Below are 14,430 nucleotides of genomic sequence, written 5' to 3'. Positions count from 1 at the left end.
ATTGGATGTGTTATACATTATTATCTGTTTGGAAGATGAAATGTACTAGATTGTTTAATTAAGTAAACAATACATTTATAAATACAACGATCATTAGTGTCCTTCATTGCACCACATCTGAGCCAACCACAAACAAATGATTAATAAATAAACATGCATATGTACATTTAAAGGAAGTAAATAAACACACCTAGTGACATATGCTCCCCTCCACAGCTGTAAAAACAAAATTATTGTAGTTTTTTTGTAAAATTATTGTAGCAAGTTTCATCGTAATAGGAAGAGGTTCGCTAGATATATGCCAACATTTATTATTGACATACAGGCCGACAGACAGCCTCCAATAAAACCTGATTATCATACGCATAATAATTTATATGAACGTATTAAAGTATGCCCTTAGCAAGTTTCATCCCAATTGGGCAAGCTGTTTTCTAGATATTGATTTTGTGACACATACACATATGCATCGGATCCTTCCATGATAACCTTGTCACTGTGGATAGAAAGTGTGTAGGTTGACTGTCGGTTTGAAGTGTTAATAAAACTACATGCTCAATACAAATTAAAAGCAATATTCCATTGTGGTTGAAATGACCTTAGCCATCTGGCTCACCTCTGTTTGAACTACTGTCCTCTGCTCCTAGGCAGTAGTCTGGTAGCTTCTGTGATGTGTCCACACAAGGCAGGATGCACAACAGTGTTTGATTCATTTCAAACATCCACTCATGGAGAACGGTGGGTATTAAAAAAAAACATTGTGTCCAAGTTCATCTTGGCTAGTTTTAGAACAGGCTTAACAAGCAACGTTCAGCACGAAACAAAACAGTGCCACAAAATCCTGCCAAAGCCATTCGCAAACCTAAAATGGTCATTTTCAATCTTTAAAAGTACTGTAGCTATGGCCAGTAACATCACAGTTTTCATTCGAGCAATCACAGTTTAGATTTCTGAATGACATAAGTCAGTTCTACATGCCAATCATAATTCCAGCACTATCCTATCTTTACAGCGGTTTTTTAAAAAAAAATTACCAAGTAACAAAACTAGTAACTAATCTGATTGTGGCATTTTGTGGAGCGTTATTCAAAATGTGCACACAAAAACCATCAGTCATCTTTATTGCAGCTGTTTGTTGTGCTATTAGGTGCTTTTTAAAAGCCGCTATAAGGATAGCAGCACCATAATTCTAATTGAATTAAAGGTCTGACTGGAACAAAATCAATCCTTCAGCTGCTGTGCTATGCTGCGCTGTGAATAGGACCCTTTGTGACATTTGTTCATCAAAACTGCAGAGGGTCCTGTTATCGCTGGAGAACAAAATTTAGAATCCCATTGAACAAGAATGCCAGTGAATTTTCACTTGTCATATAATACCATGTACAATATGGTTGACCAAAGTTTTTTTCTTTATAAGTAACACCCTAACAAGAGCTTGACTCTGTTTTACCATATTTTCTTTAGTATGTGTTTGATAAATATGTTAAGTTTCCTCTTGACTATTGACATAAAATGTTCCTGCAAAGAGGTTTAGTTTGTAGAAAATAGAAAGCTGTGAGTTCTGTTGCTGGAACTTAAAAAATCAACGACCACTGATAATGCTCTGTATCTTTAATATTGTTGAGTACTTTTAAACAAATGCAAACAGATTTGAATGAAATACATTTCTTTTTTATATATTTTAATTGCAAAATGCTAGCTTACAATAACATACTACATTTGTTGCTAAACAATATGACATATTTACTGTGTTATTAGCTTGATTTACCAGACGCATTAAATACCTTAAAACAAATGGCCAAATCTACTAACCCTTAAACCGCTAGCGGCAAATCAGGTCCTAACTTCAAGTGTGGTCTCACTCACAATCCTAGCATCCATGCTCAGGAACAATTCTGCACTTGAGAATTTTCAAGTAGTTTTGGACTTTATCGGAATCCCTCTGGAAGCAACGAAGCAATTCATAGTCTCTCATATGCCTTGCTTCATTGCTGGCAGACGAAGATAAACTTGCTTCAGCAGGAAACAGTCCATTTAAGGAATTGCTGATTATTCCCAGCAACTGCATCTGAAAGACAGAGAACTCACTGTAAGACTGAAGAAGGAAAAATACAATAAAGCCAATACAGTTGCATACAGTTTACATTCCAAGCTCCAAAGAGTAATTGAGAAAATGTCATTTTTAGCTAAAAGGTACTTCTTGCTTAAAATGTACACTTTTTTTGAAAAAGAAAAAAGAGAATGGTGTTGCATGATGGGGGAAGGGGAGGAGTCCCACAGAATGTATGGGATGACATGGAGCCGCACTACAGGGATCAATATAAATAGGTCCCATACCCTCAAGTAAAAGTCAGCACCCTATTATTATATTTATTGGTGCATGTTTACAGTTGTACTATTGAGCATGACACTGATAAGCCTGCATGCTTTACTGGTCTTCAATGAACTGCAAATTATCTCAGTTTACCCTTTCTCTAATTATTCCTTTAGGTACACAAAGATTGAAAAGATCATGTATGTTTTTTCATTGCTTCTGAGCTCATTAGTGTGCTTAAGCATCAGTCCCACTGCCCAACACTTGGAGTACATATTTATATAGACTGACTGACTCTCTTACTGAGTTTTACACTTCAAAGACCTCTGTAAGAAATAGATTGACACCTAGCCCCAGGAGCAGTAGACTTTGGTCAATTTAGCTGATTTTGGTACAACACAATGTAACCACGGTTTATTATTCACTATAAGGAGCAGATTCTTACCATATGTAGATTAGGCAGAGGCTCAGTGACGTGCTATTTTAGGCACTGTGCCTTTTCAGAACATTTAGAAATAAGTAAATATCCGCTTGGTAGTTCAATGATAGTTATCTTATGAAATTACACATAAAGTTTCTCGCCGCTGCCTTATTCTACTAATGCCTCACTACATTAGTATTCTTAAATATTCTAAATGCATGATGACAAATGAAGCTATAAGCAGTCAGTTATGGCCATGCCTGAAAACCCAGTTAATTTAATAACTTTCTTCCCACATTTGAAGTTCACATTGCTATGCCACTGCTGGATACTGCCTATGTATAACTATTAAGCAGTAGTTTCATATCTGTTTCGAGATGGTTGGATATCAGCCTATGGTAATAATAAGGACAAGAGTTGATTGTAGAAATCATACTTTTTCTGCCATTTTCTCCACCCCGTTCTTCAGCTCGTGAACCATGTCACTCAGTTCCAGTGCTTTGTTTCTGCTGAAGTTGGATAATTCCTCATTGTGAGCTACACTCTGGTGGAACTGCAAAAGAGGGTCCATCCAAGAAACCAAAAGCCTCAAAATCACTTGAGTGAGTTCTTCTCTCTGATAACCACAAAAATATTACAATTAGTACTAAATATATACATCTCTATAAACTATAGGAGCTTACAGCCTGACTATTGATGAACCCTTGTTAGATAACAAGACTGCATGTACCACCTGCAGCAAAAAAACACAAACAGCTTCACTTCAGAACAACTTCACAAACCAACTGTCAAAAGCAGATCAAAGTGACGTTCAGATTTCTAATCACCTAAAAACACTTGCAGGAATTACAGAAGGAAAAGCAAGAAGAATGCACCTACATCAGTTCTCTGAGCATTTTCTTTGCCATTAGGAGTTAGAATCCTGGAAGTATGACATTTGCGTGTTGCTCTGCCTATTTGATTTCTGACTGGTAAAAAGTATTTCTCCTGTGTGTGGGGGGGGGTTGGTGGGGGAGAGAGAGAGAGAGAGAGAGAGAGAGAGAGAGAGAGAATAAATGATTGGATTTATAATCCAGTTTTACTACCGATAAAGCAGGGGTCTCCAACCCTGGTTCCTGGTGAGCTACAGGGTCTTCTGGTTTTCATTTCAACCAAGCTCACAGTTACTTAATTGAAACAATTACTGGCTTAATTAGTCAAGATTAACATGTGTTCCGGATCTTTAGCCACTGATGATGTAAAGACACCTATAAAACCTGCAGGATCGGGGCTCTCCAGGACCAGGGTTGGAGAGCCCTGTGATAGAGCATGAAATCCAAAAATAACTTCCAGTACATTCTGAATTGGTTTAAGCTATCTGCATTGAAATGACAGGTATTACATGCTAATAATATATTCCTTAATATTACATTTTGAATCTGGTAGAAATAAAAGCACTATAATTTGATAATGAAATAAAGCAATCAAGATAGAAAATAGACTAATAGACTAGACTAATTTGGATAAAAAAACAGCATTAGATATATAACATATACATTTCCTACATCTGATCTAAAGGAATAATTAAGATTATTAAACCTGGTCAATTATACCTGCGAGAAATTAAGATTGTTAAGTAGAATGATGCCACTTACAAACTCAGAGTGGAGATCACTTGAAAGACTGTGCATTCTGTTTGAGTGCTGGATAACTCTATCAAAGAGATCCGAGACTGATAGCAAATGACACCCAGCATCCCCATGAGCACAGATAGGCGCTGAAGTTATTCTGTACTCCAAATCTAGGCACACAAGGACTAGAAACAACACAGACACTGGAAATAAAAAAGAATCAAATTCCATTATAATAATATACTGACATCAACATTGAACAAAATATAACATGATCAAACCCCATCCTCCACAGTTGCAGTAATACCTTGCCTCATTTTGCTGGACTTGCTTCAAATCTTGCTGATAGTTGCTCTTTGATATAAGCTTGCTATTTATATGTCCAAGGATCCGGGTAAGAAAGCTTTATAGACATCTGTGATGACATCCATTAAACCAGAGATAAAATAAAGAGCAAGGCAAGATGCACGTGTTTCTGTTTGTCATTTTGATCCTGAAATCATGGTTTGCCCCTTGAATCATGAGTCAAGTTTTCATGGTTCAAAGCTGCCTTGACAAATCAGGCGTAATTTGATGGAATCAGCAGAAATAGTGGACCAGAAACTTCAGGATGCTGCTGACAAACTCGCTGTGGTGTGTTCATATCTATATATATTCTTTAAGAAAAGAAATAAAAGGAAGATTCTCATGCTATCTTGCAAATACAACGACATAGGATTTGGCTTATTATTATGCCATGTTAATGCTTTATATTGCTAGTATCGGGTTAAATTAAAACAAAATTCAATTGAATATATGATGGTGTCTGTCTGTTCATCCATCTGCTTGTATGCCATTTTTACATACATCTGGAGAATTGCATATAAAATTGTGATTAAACAATGAATTGCTAATCCTTATTCTGTACTGTTCTGTACAAACTGCTGATATGTGTCATGGTCATCAACTCTAATTTTAAACTTAGAGCCATGGCAGGGCATAATGTTACTGACATACATTGTTGTTTTATAAACCAGATGACTTACAGGAATAAAAGAAACACACTGGGCAATAACTGAAATACAGAAAATAACTAAAACTAATGTCTAATAGAAAACTCCAATAGAGAACTCCAAAGTAGAATTGCATTTAAGGAATGACAGAAGAAATGGATTTGTAAAATTAATATTTAGTCTAAAAGGAACACAATAAAAGCCTGTACAGTTTGATCTATAATGAGCACCACAGATCTAGACAAAGGGCAACAAGATCTAAATAAGTATTATAATTAGAAGCTTTTGAAAAAATACATTCCAACAGCTGGGAAGTCCATTTAATACCTGGTCTAGGAATTTAGATACATGTCATTAATGTATAGATAGACCTATAGACAAATGGTTTCACTTTAAAATACAACATTTTTACATTTTTGTTTTAAATATACAAAGGGTTTGGGTAACATATTTCAAAAGATGTTGTTCAGTGTAGAGTGTGTCAGTGTATTTCTCTTTAAGACAAAACAAAAAAGAAGGAATGACACAACCTCTAGGGCAAATAATGTATAACTATAGCATCAATCTAATTATTATTGTAAACGCAATGTGTACTGCCAATGGCCACAGTGTGCGTGTTTGCAAGGATTTCTGTTATCAGTCATGTGTGCATATATGTTTGTGGGGGCAATGTCTATGAAATTAATTTCAACATTTCAAAATGCAATGCATTGTATAAACATATATATATATATATATATATATATATATATATATATATATATATATATAGTTCACCATAAGGCCTCACTGGTACCCCTGAAGTTGGATGATGATGAACTCTTATGATGAACTCATTTTTTCTTTTTAATCTAGTTGTGTCCTTACAGTACCTTCATACAAAAGAGGAGCTGATCTAAGTGCTTTTGTTTTGGATCATTATAGCTGCTGTATCTCACAATCACTCTCAATCTAATAATGAGGCACGATTCCAGGGGATTAGTCAGTAATTTACCCTTCTTTGCATGGTTGGATTTCTAGTAATGTTGTTGAAGCTGAAACCCTGGGATCCTTCAAGAAGCTGCTTGATGAGATTCTGGGATCAATAAGCTACTAACAACCAAACAAGCAAGATGGGCTGAATGGCCTCCTCTCGTTTGTAAACTTTCTTATGTTCTTATGTTCTTATGGTCCACTGTATTTCTCTGTATGTTAAAGTAATAGACAATGAGCAGTCAGTTTTAAATATTTACCAAACTTTCAACTGGGGCGGAGATAGTCAGACAGGTGCAGAGTGCTTCAGCCTTTAGGGAATACAGAATGGCTCCCAAAAGTGATTCTGAAAACTGTTGCTAATTAATTTCATTTTTATAGACCAATCATACCAGACAGACACAAAGTAACAAATACCCTTGAATGACTTTATATTCCAATACACCATGACCTTTAAAGCCTGCCGCAATGCGTTTTAAAAAATCATTTCAAACATGTGCACAAAAGTGACCTGCTCTAGAGGGCAGCTTTGCCATGGCTTTGATCTGTTTTTCCCTCTGCTGTGAACGCATCAGTCCTTGAGTCGGTCACACAGAGGCACGTTGTGAGCAACGCCCCCAGTGTCAGTGTGACAGCCCTCTCCTTGGGAACAGGACGCATAGACACACTCAGCTGCAGCCGCAGTCATGACAGACCGGAGTTATCAGAGCCACTGCTTGCTACTATTTTTTTTAATTGTCTTTTCTGGACAGTTTCACTCATGCACAGGATCCTGGACATTTATCTTGGTAACCACTAATAAGAGGCACGAAAAGTACACTTGTCTGATAATATGACATGAAAACAGAGAACCAACAAAATACATTTGAGTTCATATGATATGAATTTGTTTCATTCTCTATTGCCATCTATGATTACTTGAAATGTGTCTGGCATACTTAACAATACTTGTTAAGATAAAAGTACTTAATTGCAAAATTTTAATAAATGCACTCTTTGTCTGTAATAACTTTTCGTCCTGTGTATAGTGAGGTTGCCATGGAGATATGACGTCTGAAGTTACGCATGTTATTTCAGGGGCTAGGGGCGTCCACGCAGATTCAGAGTTGACTTGTGTCAGTGTAAACGGGTGACTCATATGATAAGAATCTTTTATCATAAGTCAGCTCAGTTCAGAATTTTAAGTGTAAACGTACTATTAAAGCCTAGAAACTAGATTCTGAATGCTTGAAAGCATGCTGACGCATTGGGTGCCTCAGGGATCTGTTCTAAGATGAAGATTGAACAATACCTTCCGGTTATCAACTGAAAAATTATATACAGTCTGACAGCCCTTCTTGACAATTTTTCTTGTAGCTTAAGCTATCTTCCCTCCAATGATATCTCTAGATCTTCCTTTGGGTGAGAATGTTGTATTTGTTGGCAGTCCAGGCTTAAGGGTGTGTATTAGAAATGTAGGGTTCAACTTAACTGGCACCTGATAATCTTATAAGTTAAAGCTGACAATGTATTTTAGGCACTGTGGAAGAGTAGCGTTGCAGTCAGGCTGGTTAGTGGAGGGAATAGCATATGCAGGAAACACGAGCTGAAGTTAAGTACTGTACTTTGATGCACACTTTAATTTACAAAAATTATAACAAGCAAAAGGTTTTGAAAAACAAATAATAAAATCACTAAAAAATAAAGGACGAAGTGCACAACCTACTGCTCTTGCATGTAGTGCTGTGCAGAAGAGCTTTCTCCCAGCTCCTCCTTTGTGCATGATCAAATAATTAAACAGTATAAAGATATATAGATATATAGAAATGTACATGTGCAGGGTGTGTTCCCAGCAACAGGCACACGTTTTCAGAACTATTTGCTTGATGGGAAGTAGAGCTGAACCCAGATTCAGATCATGAAACTGTCCGTTCTTTTCAGCGTGTTTTTCCACAGTACATAAAAGCAACTGCTAATGTGTGGATAGGGTACAGCAGTCTTAAGTCCCACATAAATAAACATACAAACTACTACTATAAAAAAAAAAATCATTTTTTTAATGTCCTGTAAAATTCCTCTTTTGTAAGAGTCCTGGCTTCTAAAAAAAGGTACAGTTTTGTGTTTTAACATTCATTTTCATAGCTGTATAAAATGCACTTTGTGTAAGCTGTGAACTTGATCTTTCTGCCCTTGAAACTGTTCCAGGGTTCAATACTTTCCTTCGTGCGACCTCTAAAACCAACCCTTTCTGGAGTTCTCAGAATGACAGATATTCATAGTTGGATGACTCACAGCTTCTTTGAAATATTAGATGAGACTGAGGCTGTTCACATTGGTCCCCACAGCAGTGAGGCTGTGACCCAAAGTAATATGACCCAAACTTGTTCTGTTCTGGTCACACAAAAGGAAGAACATAGCTATTGTCTTAATAATGAATTATGCCATTTCAGATCTGTATTTTTATGAAATAAGAAAATGAAACGCTGTTTGTATGTTTTTCTTAATCTTCATAATTAAGGCACTAGAACTACATGTCTTCGATTCTTTATGCTTTGGTCACAACTGAGCTGCTTATTTTGAAGATCTTGCCTCAGTTTATGTAGGGCCTTAATTATTTTCAATATTAACTCACGAATTGTTTTCTAGTGGGAACTAAAAATAGCACGAGGAAGTTACCCCCCCCCCCCCCCCCCCCCATCATAAAAAGCTTCCCACACCACTGAGAACTGCTTATAAAATTGTGTAAACAAAATACCTGGTATTACCATTATTTATCTTAAGTTATTGTTATGAAATTGTGGGGATTTGGAAGGGATTCTCTGTCCGTATAACCTCTGCACACTTGTTTGCCTGCCTAATGGCATCTAGGCATCACCATATTAATACAACTTTATGGTGAATAATGGTGTACGGAATGGGACTTACTGACTCACACTGGAGATTATATTATAGACAAGTAGATAAGATATGGACAGAGAAAAACGTCTGCAACCAGTGTGCTTCGTTGCTGATTCACTTGCCCTGACGGATCAAACACCTAAAAACACAAAACTACTTTCTAACCAAAAGAGGAATTTTACAACACTGTCAGTATTGCCTCTGTTTCCTGAAATATTATAACAGTATACATATTTTTGACTAAAGAATTCCTATCTTTTGGGATTTATTTGAAATATAATTGTTATATTGGTATGGTCCATTACAGTATATTAAACATAACACCTAGAGGTTGAATTGAGGTAAACTGTTCAGGATACTGTACATGTTCTGCTAACTTTTATGTGTTAGTTGTGATAAAAAAAATAAAAAAAAGTTATATCACAAGCGTAACAGATCTAACATGTGCGCAAAAATCATGTCCCTCCAATTATCCACATTTCCAATTCAGTACTGACATCAGCTTCTGTCTGCTGTATTGTATAAACACGTGCGACAGAGGCAAAGATCACTTTCTGCAAGCTCTTAACTTTCAGATCGTACTTGCATGACTCTCATTAAACAACCCTGAAGGACAGAGAAATGTTTCTGCATCACCAACTTAACTACGTAAACTGCTGGGGTGCAACAAGGGCCTATACCCCAAGGGAAAACAATTCCAGGTCAATAGCTGAGGCCTATGTCTGTAACATGCTTCTTTTAACCAAATCTAAATTCAAAACAAATTGAACCCAAAACTGTAAATACATGCATTGGATAAAGTGACCATGTACAAGATTCAAATGTAATTAAATGGCAGGAAACTGCCATTTGTGCTTTACTTTTGTGGGCTGTGTCTTCTCGCAACTTTATGCCTATCCTTGCATAATAATTAGGCTATAAGATGGCCTTTGACGGCAGATTGTACATCTGTTTGCTATCTGTTTTACAGTTTTAGTGGTACCTTGATCTTGGGGTTGCCAATGGAGCACAGATTCAAGTAATGGCATGCTTAATCATTGGGTAACAGTTAACAATCATAGCAGAGGTAGGTAAAGTAGCTAAATAAGGTAATAACATTGCTATAATGTCCCTGTATGAATTATTCAATTTCGTCACGTGTATGAAACACAGAATGGGCATTACACACATGCAGGGTTATATTCTCAAAAATGATGGTACATTTATGCAGGTCAAGGCTGACCTGTTCTCCTAGTTCAATCTCAGTTGGCTTGAGAGGTTTTGCAGGATGAAAGAAACTGCCTTTTCACTTTGTGTAAAATCTTGTAAAATCAACTTTAGTTGAGGATCATTGCATTTTGTTGATAATGCTTAAATTACCACCTTGTTTCTATTTTTTTTTTTTTAAGATTCATAAAAGCAATTTGTCACTAGCTCAATAGGATTTAGGTCAGGTGATCTCACTGGCCAATCCATTCTCTTGATTGATAATCAGTGATAAGCCTTGCTTGATGTGGGTGGGCATTGTCATCAACCAAAATAAAGTCTCACTATCATATGGAGGATCTCATCTCAGCATAGTATAGAACTCTTCTTTGTTGAAAATTGGCTACAGTTGAGTTGTATAATTACATTTTGAAGCAGAAATTCCTATATTTTTACATGACTTCAGCTGGACATAACAGGTACATTCAGTGGTAGTCAAGTGGTAAAGCGGAAAGGCCTGGTAACAAAGAGCAGTGTCGATGTTTAAAAAAACAGAGGATTTGATGAGAACATTCAGGGCTCAGCTGAACACAGGCCCCCAAACATCAGAACTGCTGGATTTGACTGTCTTACCATCAAGTCAAAACTATGTTCACACATTACACACACAAAAAAGAAAACTTTGTAACTTTCATTAGTTGGCATTCCATTTATGTTGCTTCTCACTGGATGCGCCTTCTGTTTTGGTACAAACAAATGTTTCAGTTTTACCTCCAGTGACCTGAATACCCAGCCCTTGAGGCCTGCAGACAATAATAAGTGGAGCAGAAAGTTACGTCTTTCCTGTTTGGTGATGCACTTTCCACACCACTTCTTTCCACTTCTTTATTGAAATATGTTATTTTCAATTTTTTTAACATGATCTGATTAAATTTATGACATGTTTATTTGTTTTGTTTTCTGTATATTGCGTCAAGACTACTGAAAGTGTCTCCATGTAACAAATGTATGAGAAGCGTATGACTAGACCTGTCAGCCCTAATAGTCAATAATCATTTAAAACTCTTATTCCAAGGTACCCAAGTGTCAAATAAGATTTTCTTGTCTAGAGTTGATGGGCTATATTTAATTTTGTTGTTCTGTAAATACATTAAATAATATAACACATTTGAAAGTACAGTGTAACCACAGTATCACTGATATACCTGTAATGTGAAGTGTATCCAATAGAAATTATACTAAATAAAAAGATTATTGATTGACTATCAAGTACAGTAGTGTCTCTGTAAGACTTTGACATTAATTTAAGAACTTGACATTAATAAGGAATGAAATTCATGCAAAGAGCATTTTTGCAACGAAAATTTTAGGGAACAATACATAGCAACCGGAAAATCTTTCTGAATAATTGAAGATGAGGATGAACATGAAACAACAATAATTTCATTACAATATGTTCATAGTAAACGATGGTGTTGTTAAAATAATGTCATTGCCTTTTCCAAACTGTCTGAATAATAAAAGCAGGAATTCTGCACTGTTGTACACGTGGTTTATGTAAATATTAATTGTATAGACTGTATTTCCCTTTCACACTTGACTACTCTACATGCTGTATGATTAAGTTAAATTATATCTAATAAAATCTATCTTCTCTATTATCAGGAATTTCCTTCTGCTAGTTTATAGAAGCTATACATCCATTTGGGAGTTAAAACCTTATGGTGATTTTCTTAGAATGGGAGGTCTGCTCAGCCAGATCACCTGAAACCCCACTTTGTACTGCTTTATAGAATTCACTGGTAGACTGCAAACTGTACTAGTTTGTTATTTTCACTAGATGGCAGCACAGTTGTTCTGTAAAATACATACAGCAAATGTGCACTTCTCTTAACTTTTTTTTTTGCTAATTTGATTGTTTGGGAGTACTTCCAGAAACAAAAAAAAAGTATCATAGTCCAGATTTTCTGAATATACTTTATTAGTTTCAATATGTTTTCATAAATACATGTAGACATTACGGGCCATTACTAATTTTATACCAGTTGTTTTTCTAAATCAAACTATACCGAGCATCAGAACAAACTTATCACTATTATAACACATTTATTTTCGAATAAAAAAGGTATATAAATGAATCACTCGATCATTCATCCTTGACCATGACACGCTTGAGTGACTGTGACTGAAGCATATGCAATTAGTGAGACAGTTGTTTGGACACTGGGTATGGAGGGATTTCAGCTGTTGAATTGCAAGCTTGAATAAAAGCAATAAAGAAAATCAAAGAAAATAAAATAATATGCCACGTCTGTCAAGAGAGCAGCGCCTTTAAGCAATTGGCATGTTGGAGGCTGGACTAGGGCAGCATACTCGCTGTCTTGGGTGCTCACAGCCAGCAATTTCAAACCTGGCGAGACGGTATAACCAGACACACTCTGTCAATGACAGGCCATGAACTGGGAGACCAAGGGTTGCAACACCTGCCCAAGATCGATAGATCATTTTGCAGGATCTTCGTGATGTCAATTGTTAATCAGCACAATATTATTATTATTATTTGTTTATTTAGCAGACGCCTTTATCCAAGGCGACTTACAGAGACTAGGGTGTATGAACTATGCATCAGCTGCAGAGTCACTTACAATTACATCTCACCCAAAAGACGGAGCACAAGGAGGTTAAGTGACTTGCTCAGGGTCACGCAATGAGTCAGTGGCTGAGGTGGGATTTAAACCGGGGACCTCCTGGTTACAAGCCCTTTTCTTTAACCACTGGACCACACAGCCTCCTAACAATAAAAAGTAACTGCACCACATCTAGTGAATTTTATCCAAATATAAGTGATACATTTCTTTTGATATTCATGTTAAAAAGCTTTGTTTAAATAACTTAGTTACACATTACCACAGACTGCCTTGGAACTGAAGTGCAATCCCACCATGTTCAGTATCCAAGACTGCCGATTCTTTGTACACAGAAGTATTGAGACACTTTATAAAAACTTTATACCAGACACTTTATAAATAACACAATACTTGATATATTGATGGAATGTGCAGGTGGCCCCATAACAGAACACAAACACCAAAAGGTTAAAAAAAGAGGACTTGACCACTTGCTGCCAGCAGATGATGCTGAAGAACAGAGATAAAAACAAAAGCAGGGCAAATCAAGTCATTAACGGAAGCCTGGAGTCTCTTTGGATGTCTACTTGATGAGGAGCACTTTGACATTGATTGACATTTAAGTCAACCACGCATTAGATATCATACAAAAAATATATTCCAGGGAATCAGATTATTGTAATTACAATACTGAAAGAAAATCTTGTATACTGTATGAAAGCAAAATGACCAAGCAGTGGTTGTACTGACAGACTGGAGAATTGCAAATGTAATACCGATCCACAAAAAGGGAGAAAAAACCAAACCAGGTAACTACAGACCAATAAGCCTGACTTCTATTATATGTAAACTTATGGAAACTATAATAAGATCCAAAATGGAAAATGACCTATATGGTAACAGTATCCTGGGAGACAGTCAGCGTGGTTTTAGGAAAGGGAGATCATGTCTAATTAACCTCTTAACTGTTTTGAGGATGCAACATCGACAATGGATAACTGCAAAGCATATGATATGGTTTATTTAGATTTCCAGAAAGCTTTTGACAAAGTCCTGCATTAAAGATTAATTCTCAAACTGAATGCAGTAGGGATTCAAGGAAATGCATGCACATGGATTAGGGAGTGGTTAACATGTATTTAAACAGAAAGTACTGATTAGAGGAGAAACCTCAAAATGGAGTGAGGTAACCAATGGTGTACCACAGGGATCAGTATTAGGTCCTCTGCCATTCCTAATCTACATTAATAACTTAGATTCTGGTATATTAAGCAAACTTGTTAAATGTGCAGACGACACAAAAATAGGAGGAGTGGCAAACACTGTTGCAGCAGCAAAAGTCATTCAAAATGATCTAGACAGCATTCAGAACTGGGCAGACACATGGCAAATGACATTTAATAGAGAAAAGTGTAAGGTACTGCACGCAGGC

General features: G+C 36.4%; 1 protein-coding gene across 1 annotated transcript; it reads right to left on the bottom strand.

The window, feature by feature from the left end:
* Window positions 1-1,605: 1,605 nt before the first annotated feature.
* Window positions 1,606-4,781, bottom strand: prl2 (prolactin 2). The gene is made up of 5 exons (XM_059027510.1): window positions 4,653-4,781; window positions 4,370-4,548; window positions 3,615-3,722; window positions 3,172-3,351; window positions 1,606-2,068 (listed from the first exon to the last, which is right to left on the bottom strand). Exons 1-5 carry the CDS (start codon window positions 4,660-4,662, stop codon window positions 1,871-1,873), a joined length of 675 nt encoding a protein of 224 aa, XP_058883493.1. The 5' UTR covers window positions 4,663-4,781; the 3' UTR covers window positions 1,606-1,870.
* Between the last annotated feature and the right edge of the window lie 9,649 nt (window positions 4,782-14,430).

The sequence above is a fragment of the Acipenser ruthenus genome, chromosome 7, assembly GCF_902713425.1.
Source record: "Acipenser ruthenus chromosome 7, fAciRut3.2 maternal haplotype, whole genome shotgun sequence".
NCBI classification, from domain to species: Eukaryota; Metazoa; Chordata; class Actinopteri; order Acipenseriformes; family Acipenseridae; genus Acipenser; species Acipenser ruthenus.
The sequence above is the reverse complement of the archived record's forward strand: the minus strand, read 5'-3'. Positions and strand labels throughout refer to the sequence as shown.